This window comes from Lygodium microphyllum, chromosome 14 (assembly GCF_053477565.2).
Source record: "Lygodium microphyllum isolate KBCC chromosome 14, Lygodium_microphyllum_v1.1.10, whole genome shotgun sequence".
Taxonomy (NCBI): Eukaryota; Viridiplantae; Streptophyta; class Polypodiopsida; order Schizaeales; family Lygodiaceae; genus Lygodium; species Lygodium microphyllum.
This window is the reverse complement of record NC_141148.1, coordinates 103,743,182-103,752,150: the sequence shown is the minus strand read 5'-3', so window position 1 is coordinate 103,752,150 and position 8,969 is coordinate 103,743,182. Positions and strand designations below refer to the sequence as shown.

The following is an 8,969-nucleotide window of genomic DNA, read 5'->3' as shown; positions in this document are numbered from 1 at the left end:
TTGCAAGAGTGGGGGTCAAACTATTAATTAAATTGACCCAAATGTTTCAGATTAAAAAACGTCCTTCCAAAATTTGTAAGATTTCCTCATGATCTACCATCCTCCTTTCAAGGTATTGAAAGATTTCCTTATGATCTAACAATTCGAGAGATGCTGACCCTCGGTCTCGGTGGACACAGTTAAGTACCTTAGAAATTCTGCAGCTGCCTTTGGAATTTGGAGGCTAAGAGACACTCTCGAGGAAAAGCTTGCGAGTCATGGAAACAGAGGAAATAATCAAACGCTGATGAGGGTCTGCACTTCTCTTGGGAGACCCGGTATACAAAATGACCGTTCATTGTATGGTTCACAGTTGGGGCAGAAGGCCATTTGGCTGTATGGAGCCTAACTTCATAAAGATCTTGATGTTTTGTAGCATCAAGATTGCCAGCCAAGCAAAACAGGTAATAGCTGTATGGACATGCTACTTTGAAGATGTATAGCCCTGAGAGGCATCCAAGGATTGCTGTATTATCCAAGCTTGACATTGCAGAATAGGGGTGTATTTGCTTTAAGCTAGGGGTGCCTTGGACAAGGGTGCTTGTGAGAAGGTTTCCTCGTCTTCTTCATCGATGAAACCCCGCATCTGCACCTGCCGAAGCTTGTGAAAGTCTTCACTTGAACGCTTCTTTAACTGTGTCACTCCACAGAAAACTGCCAATGCCACCACTGTGACTGCAATGGCCACGGAGAATGGAACATACCACTGAAACACACAGAAAGAGTCTACTGAGAGAGAGAGAGAGAGAGAGAGAGGCAAAACTATAAATTGTATGTCCCTTATTGCTACACCTAATGTTGATCACTGATAAGCACCATTAAACAGAGGCAAAGTTTGCAATGATCTGTCAGCTTACCTTATTATTGTCATGGTCTTTGGCTTTGATAGGTAGATTATCTGTGCCATTCGTAGAACCTGTTAATTGAGACACAACAAAAGTTTAATGATGAATCCATTGCATAAGGAGGAACCTCTGTCAAAGGGAGGGATGGTCCTATCAATTTAGGGGAGGCTTACTCTTCAGAGTTGGTAAGGAGCAATCTGGGCTGCCTTCCCAATCAGCTGGGCAATCACATGGGTTGTCTGCTTGTATGCATTGGGCATCATGGTAGCAATACAAATCACCACATGGGATACCCTCCAATTCACAGTGCTCCCCTGCATAACCTTCTTTGCAGAGGCAGGTGTAATTCTCACCTTGAATGATCTCATTGCAAGCTCCACTCTCGCACCAGAATGTGTTGCTACCATCACACATCGTTCGAGGCGTGGTGCAGAATTCTCCCCTGGTAAAGAAGAAAGGTAAGTGGTTAGTGCAAGTTCGGGATGTTTTTGAGATGAGATTCACACACCTGAATGCCCACAAGGGGGGTACCTTCCGTCCAAGTGCTAGCCGAGAGAGCAGGCACATTTTTCATATGTGGAGATAGGATAGCTCGCAAGCTGAATGTACACACAGCAGGGATTTATCACCTGTGCAGATAGGATAGCTCACAAGCTGAATGTACAAGCAGGGCTTGATCATAAAAATTGATGGGAGTAGACCTTGGACACTTGGTTTTTATGTCTTACAGGAAGTTAAGGTTCAGAAACACGCCAGCTTTGGTCATGGAGGCTGTTTGGGCGCCTTCAGGATATACTTGGAACTAGATCTGTTACCCGGTGGTGTAAGCTATCACAAGATATGCATGCAATCCAAAAATCGACCTCAGTTCAGGCTCTTCATGTCTGGTTGCTGAGTCAACACGTCATATTGTGGCAGTTATCATGTGCATTTGCATCCTCAAACAGACACAGAACATGCATGCTGTGGATTGCTTTCCATCTATCTTATGGAAACAATGAGTCCATCAGAAGAGGGTCTGCCATGCATGTTTGTCTGCGACCAAATGCAGATACAATTGGCAGGGAAATTGTGCAATGTCAATGCGATCCAGGGGATTTTAAGCTAAATTAGAATAAGACAACAAACTACATTAGTTCGATGTGTGTTTTCGGGTTGAATAGAAGCATGCACAGGCTATCTGGTCACAGAAGTTCTGCTAAAATGAGTCCCAAAATCGCGAATGAAAGGAAAGGACTCTCAAGCCACATTGCAATAGATCGTCGAATGCATGTGAAAGATCTATTAGTACATTTGGGAGACGTAAGGAACAACAGGAGGTGCATGACCAACGCTAGAAACAACGCGCGCGCGCGCGCACACACAATCTCTCTCTCTCTCTCTCTCTCTCTCTCTCTCTCTCTCTCTGTACCCGAGGAAAGGACGGTCTCCGTCCAGAACAGTCGAGTCGCTGGGGAGATCGCATCTGCAAACTCCATCATCATCGCAGTTGCGGGTGGCGCACTGCGGGTCACAATCTTGGGCTTGCGAGAAAGACAATATTGAAGAAGAGAGCACCAATAGCAGCGGCACACAGCAGGAGCTCAAGGCTGCAGGAGCCGACGCCATAGCCGAAGAGCTTCACTAACAAAAACAAAACAGGAAAACAGATACGAACTCTCTGATTGATTGATAGAGAGAGAGAGAGAGAGAGAGCTCAGAAAGCGTGCAGCCCCGCACGTCCGTCCATCGTGTCACGTGGGACCACGGATCTCCCGCTGACTCAAACGAAATCTTCTCAAATTTTAGGCTAGATTTTCTCTTGTTGGGCTAGGCTAAAGGCCCAAGGGCTTAACGCCCGAGGGGGACAACTTCCACGTACCACGACAAGGTGTCTTAGGCCGATTATACATACACGGGGCGACAATTCCCAACCACCTTCGAAAATTGTACGCACAATTGATTTTACACAAGGCGTGGCTAATGATGGTTAACAAATACTAGCATTCCGCGCGTGAAGTGGTGAGTGAAGTAACTCTGCTATCACACGGTAACTTCGCTCAATAATCCATTTCTCATCTTTCTCTTTTCTCTTTTTCCTCTTTCTTTCTCTCCCCCTCCAAATTTCCTATGTCTCATTCTCTCTCTCGCTCTCTTTGTCTTCTATTTTAATTTATTTTTTCTCATCTCCTGGTTCTTTTTCTTTCCATTTTTTCTCTCCCCGCTGTAAGGGAGCTACAGAGCTCTATCCCAAGACCTACGTATGAATCGCTTATTGATCAAGCGTTTCAAGCCGAGCAGCCATGGCTACCTCTCACATAGCCGACGCGCAATGCCTACCTTGCGGGTGTAGTGAGCTTATCTTGATGCTCGATTGAGTTCCCTCCTCTCTCTCACACTTCGGTAGCTCCACGATCCTTGGGCAAGTTCAAGCAACCTTAAGCCCTCTCCGTCAAGCTCCATCCTCCATAGCCGCGCGAGACAAGAGAAGAGAAGAAGGGAAGGAAAGATAAAGAGAGAAGATGGGGAGCTTCTTCTCCATGATCCCTCACTCACACACACTCACTCTCTCACTCCCTCACACTCCCTCAATTCCTTACTCAAGCACAAGCAAGAAGGTAAGAAGCAAGAGAAGAGGAAGAAGAAGCTTTAGCCACACCCAAGAATGAACTTCTCATTCACTTTTGAACTTTATATACCTGCCCTACTTTTTGGGCGGTCATCCCCACTTTTTACATGGCAGGCCATTAGCCTAGGCCCTCTTTTCCTATTTCCCACCATTCTAACTTATCCCATTCCCACTAATGCATACAATTTGCATAGGAGTGAGTTCGGCGCTCTTTTTACAAGAATTCAGGAGCGCCTTCATATTTAATGGCGCGCTTTTACTCTTTTCTTTTCTCGAGACGATGCCGTCATTCAGATTTTCAGAGTCTGACCTCCATCCAGGACACATTTTCCTTCCTTTGTCCTATGCCTTCTTGGTTGTCTCCTTCTTCCATTTTTTTCGCACTTCTGCTCCATTTTTCGTTCTTTTGTGCTGCAGTAAACGTTACCCTCCTCCTAGTGGAGTGCCAGTCCCATGGCATTGGGGTGGGGAGTAGCAGGGTAATTGGGGTTGGTGCTAAGTAGAATTGGCAGGTAGATGACCACTATTGAAAAGGTGGTGCTGTGAATGAGAGATGATGGGGTGTTGATTCCTAATGATTCGGATAGATTCCGGCTTGCTTTAATCTGCATGAAGATGCTCGGCCATGGTTACACAGTTGGAATTTATCGTCGGCGATTGTGACTGTCAAAATCGGGGTTCCGTAATCAGTTGACGAACAAGTGATTCCAAGATACATGCCAATGGTGGGCCCTGACTGAGTTACGAACAGCCTTCAAGAGAAAGTTGTGCACTCCCTAAGGGGTGTGTCTGTCTCACGATGAGGTATAAGTGCATGTGCAGTGGAACTGGGAAATGGGTCTAACCTTGGGCAAGCCCTTGGTAATGTCTCACACTTGAGGACCCAGCTCGTGCGTTGTTGGAGATGCAGTGCAGTGAAGAGCTTAGGGTGACAGGTCTGAAAGTCTTGCCCTTGATGTGCCCGAAGCGTGAAGTGGGGAGAGGGACTAGGGGTGATCCCTAGGTGCGGTGAGCAAAGTTTTTTTTTTTCATAGAAGGTGTTTGGCTAGTGCCGATCATCGTCAACCGAAGCGCGGGGAGATCGTAGGTATTGGGATAGAAAGGCACGGCTTTGAAGATATTCTTTAATTGCAGTTGGGGCCTTCAGAGGTGTGGATGACAAAAAGGGATGGTTACACCTTGTGAAGCAGGTGTCATTCATGTTTTCTAAGAGTTCCAAGCAAAAAGAGGAAAGGAGGGATGCCCTCATCATTAATCTAGTCATAGCTCTACTATTGATGCTTAGATTGATGTCAAAAAAGAGGGGGGAAATGTGAGCTTCTTCAGCGGTGGACTTCTGTACTAATAGGAATTTGAGCAACCTAAGATAGCTACAGGTGGTTAGGAAGGCAGGATCCGGGCAAGAGGAGAAGTCCGTGAAGAAGCAGGTGATGGATGGAACGATATCCTGTTGTCTAAAACTAAGCATTCCTCAGGAGTTTAGGCATTTACATTATATATTTTAGAAAAATCAAAATCCGCGTGAATGGCGCGGTCATAGTCCACTCCATGCTGCAGGGGAAGGGTATGTAGGAGAGGTCATTTCGCTCCTCGGGGCGTGAGCTGCAGAAGGCAGTCCAGGCGTCAAAATTGGCGTCCCAAATCCTCCTCCGCCACTTTGGCTGCACTTCGTAGCCTTGGACGGATTTGGGAATCTGGTTCACCTTGTCCTGCCAGTAGTCTGTAGGCTCCTGCCTCCACCTGGTCATAATTAGGCTCCTTTTTTCCACCCATCTGTTCGCTAGGTCATTGGCTAGGTCCTTGATTTTGGATAGGATACTGAGTGGCAACGCCCGGTCTAGCGAGCGTGGGTAGGAGGATATGTCAAAAGATCTCGTCTGAAACTCCCGGTCACGCCAGATGACCAATTCCTGCGGCCAATCAATGGGGTTGGGGTCCCTTCGTAGTGGTACTGGCTCGTCAGATAATTGTCTGGGTAGTGGCCGGGGGCTCTGCGTTGTGCATCCTCTGCCAGCTCCTGCCTCATTCTTGTGGCTGCCACAATGCGCTCTGGCATGTGGGCATCTTCAGTCTCGTCTGGTGGGAGGTCTGATAGAGGGGGACTGGGCGCTTTCCGTAGTTCTTCGTCGGCCTCTTGGTCCGAATCCGGGACTTCCACGGTATCTTATTCGGCCACGGCTGGGATTGTTTGTGGTAGTAGTCCGGCGGTTCCTACTCTTCAAATCCCAGGTCCTTGAGCTCAACAGTGAAGAGGCCGGCACTGCGCAGGTAGCTGAATTGCTGTTCCTTGGTGAGTCCCGTGCTGGTGGGGAGCTCCTGTTTCTGAAGGTCGTACCTTAGCACCCGGGTAGTCAATTCCAGTTTTCTTCTCACCCTTTCCACTGAATCATCACCCTGTGCTTGGGTGACATGTAGAACGGTGCTGAGAAAGGCTTGCCTTTGTGCGTGGGTGCATACATTGGCTGCTTCAACTCTAGATTCGGCAAGCATTCTCTCGCACTCTGCCACCGCCAAGCGCTCCGTTAATTGCATGATTATGTCAAAGTTATTTGCTTCCCAAGCATTGGCCCTTTCATCCATCTTTTTTCTTTCCTCTTCCATCGCACTCGCCAGTGTGGTCCTCACCTGTTATTGTTCGTTCGTTAAAGCCCAGAGTTGGTGCCACTCCCTGGACTTTCGAGCTAGCTGTTCTTCGGCGATTTCCTTAGCTTGAGTTGTGATATTGAATTTATGCTCTGCCTCATCAATTTGTTCTAATCTTTCCTGTGCCAGCTGCTCATGGCTCTGGATTTCTGCAAGGTGCAATCTTTGTTGCATGAAGGCCATGGCCATGAGGGCCTTAATGTCTTCCTTGGCAACTTCCAACGCCCCTTCATGAGTTTCTTCAACAGACCTGCGAGTGGCCTCAGCCAACTTGGCCAGTTCTTTCATGCTCAGTTTGTAGGCTTTCTCTTCCGCCCTTCTCTGCCGTTCCTCTTCTGCCCTTTTTGACTCCTTTTTAACTCTTGCGAGTTCTTCTTCCTCCTTCTTTTGCAGTTGTTCTTCCAACCCGCATGACTCTTTTCGAGCTCTCTTCACCTCGGCCCGCTCTCCTTTGCTCAGTGTCTTCTCCTTCTTTTGGCCTTTGCTGTTTTTCATTTGCTTTTAAGACTCGGCCTTTTGCGGAGGTGGTACTTTAGGATCTCTTACATCACTAGCCATCCTTTCACTCGAGCCTTCCTCCTCTCGACGTGGTGAGTCTTGGTGCTCAATCTGCTCTCCCTCCACGCTAGCACCCTTGATGGCCTCGTCAATGATTGCTATAAGTATACCTCCGTACCTGATCATGGAGGCCTTGATGGCAGGTTTTTTCCTCGTGGATCACCCGGTGGAGGTTGGGGATTCCCCACCAACTAGGGTTGCTGCTGGAGCTAGAAGGGGGTTGAACTCTTTATAGTCTTCTAGACGAAACCGTTCCAGTCCATCAGCTCTCTTACTTTCTCAACCAACGTACTTTTGGAGGTTGCATTTGTCCATCAGCTCTCTTACGGCCGGCTCCTTCGAGATAACCTCATCCAGATTCATGGTATGCTTGAAAGTAAATTGGCTGAATCCCCGTGTTTCGATGCTGATTTCATATTTCATCATCTCTGCTTCAGTAAATGGAAGTCAGCCCTGTCCTGCCATGGTATGTGCCTGTCATTACCCCAGCCAACATTAGAGTTACGATTTGATTCATTCCTAGTATATCCCAAGAAAAAATATGTGTACGCCAGTTTACCGGGCAGATTTAAGGAGATGAAACTTTTTAGAAATAATTAACAACCAACATATTTTCCTCCTTGGTTTCTTTCCTATTTGAATTTAGTAGAGCATTGTTAGCCTTCACACTTTTGCTACATCACTTGGTCAATCCCTTGGTTGTCACTAGCTCTTCCCCCCTCTTTTCTAAGTGACATGGGGGAGGGAAGGCTTGCATGGGCTGTGTGGGGCGAGCTATGAGAGTAGATTTTTGAGCTCAGAATGTGCCTAAAATTTGCCAAAAAATCCAGAATTTAGGGAAAAAATATTTAACATCGAAGGCGGCAGCTCCAGCTAGGACGATTTTAAGCACCAAGTGAAATACGACTCTTAAAAGGCGCTTGAGCGACACTTGTTGATTTTCGATAATTTTTTAGACTGCTGTGCAGGTTGTCAGGAGTTGGCCAGCCAATGCGGGATGCCAAGCCGGACACCCAGGATTTTTCAGAGCTCGATTTGGAGTCCGGATGGGGAAATGGCCAAGAAACCGATCAAGTTGCCAAGAGGTGGACAAAACTTGGGCCAAGTGGGCTAGTGACCTTTGGGAGCCCAAAATTTTAATGCCACATGAAAAGAAGATGCAAAATCGTGATGCAAGCGTGGAGAGAGAAGGCGCCAGGATGCACCGATTTTTGCACTTGATGGATGGAGATGGTGATTGCAGCCTCAATGCAACCCACCCAATGGACATTAGCCCTTGATTCCCCTTTGTTTGCTAATCCTATCACTTGTCTTCGCTCGTCCAATGGTGGCCTGGATGGAGAATTCTGATTCTAGTCTTTCTCTCTCCTCCCTCTCTCTCCCCTAAGGGGTTGTTCTTGTGTGCAAGAGGAAAATGAAGAATGGTGAAGGAAAGCTTGTCCGGATGGGACCGGATTGCTTCCGGATCAATGTAGACATGAAGATTGCTAATCTTGAAGATACTGGACATTGAATGAGGGCTGACCCACAATCCCGTAGCAAAACCGAGATCCCGAGACACAAAGTCTAAGCGGTAATTCAATTTTTATGAAGAAAAAAATGAGTTTTTATGCTATTTGGTTGATGAAATATTGTTTCCATGGACTGATTATGCATCATAATGTTGTTTGCTATGATTGATCAGTTTATGCTCTGAAAATCAGGAAATCATAAGTGATATGGCTGAAATTAATGGAATAAAACCTGTAAAACACGTGTTTAAGGGATAAAATGGGGGTTTTTTGCAAAATAAAGGGGGAATATGAGATATAACATCAACAAAACCCTGAAATTTTGCTGTCAAGGAACCTAAGGGCCATAGCCCATAATCAATTCTAATTTCTAGTCATTTTTTATTGAAGAAAATAAAGGAAAAATACCAAAAAATGGTGAAACGTGGGTTTTAAATGGGAGAAAATTAGGAAACGATAAAAGAAAAATTCCAAAAAATCACATAAGTGTCTGTGCAATGTATAATGAAGGTAGAGCATGAGGTTGGCCTCGGTTTACCCTCGTTTCTATGTTTTTGTTCGTGTTTATCACTTTCTCTATAAAGAAATACACATAAAATGACTCTTTTACCTATCAACGAATGCAAAATATTAAACGGTAGGGTGAGAGGGGAGTTTGAGCGTCAAAGTATAATCTTAAATCTGATTTATGTGTTGCATCATGCCTCTAGGATGTTGTTTTAAAATAAAGGGAAAGGCAGGATGAGCGTAAGGCTCAGTGTCTCT

The 8,969-nt window shown here is 46.2% G+C and overlaps 1 protein-coding gene across 1 annotated transcript; it reads right to left on the bottom strand.

Annotated features, from left to right (window-relative positions):
• Positions 1 to 262: 262 nt before the first annotated feature.
• LOC148025921 (uncharacterized) lies at positions 263 to 2,577 on the bottom strand. Its single transcript, XM_087693183.1, has 4 exons — positions 2,296 to 2,577; positions 1,058 to 1,326; positions 897 to 955; positions 263 to 745 (listed from the first exon to the last, which is right to left on the bottom strand). The coding sequence occupies exons 1-4, from the start codon at positions 2,490 to 2,492 to the stop codon at positions 551 to 553; spliced, it is 720 nt and encodes a 239-aa protein (XP_087549309.1). The 5' UTR covers positions 2,493 to 2,577; the 3' UTR covers positions 263 to 550.
• Between the last annotated feature and the right edge of the window lie 6,392 nt (positions 2,578 to 8,969).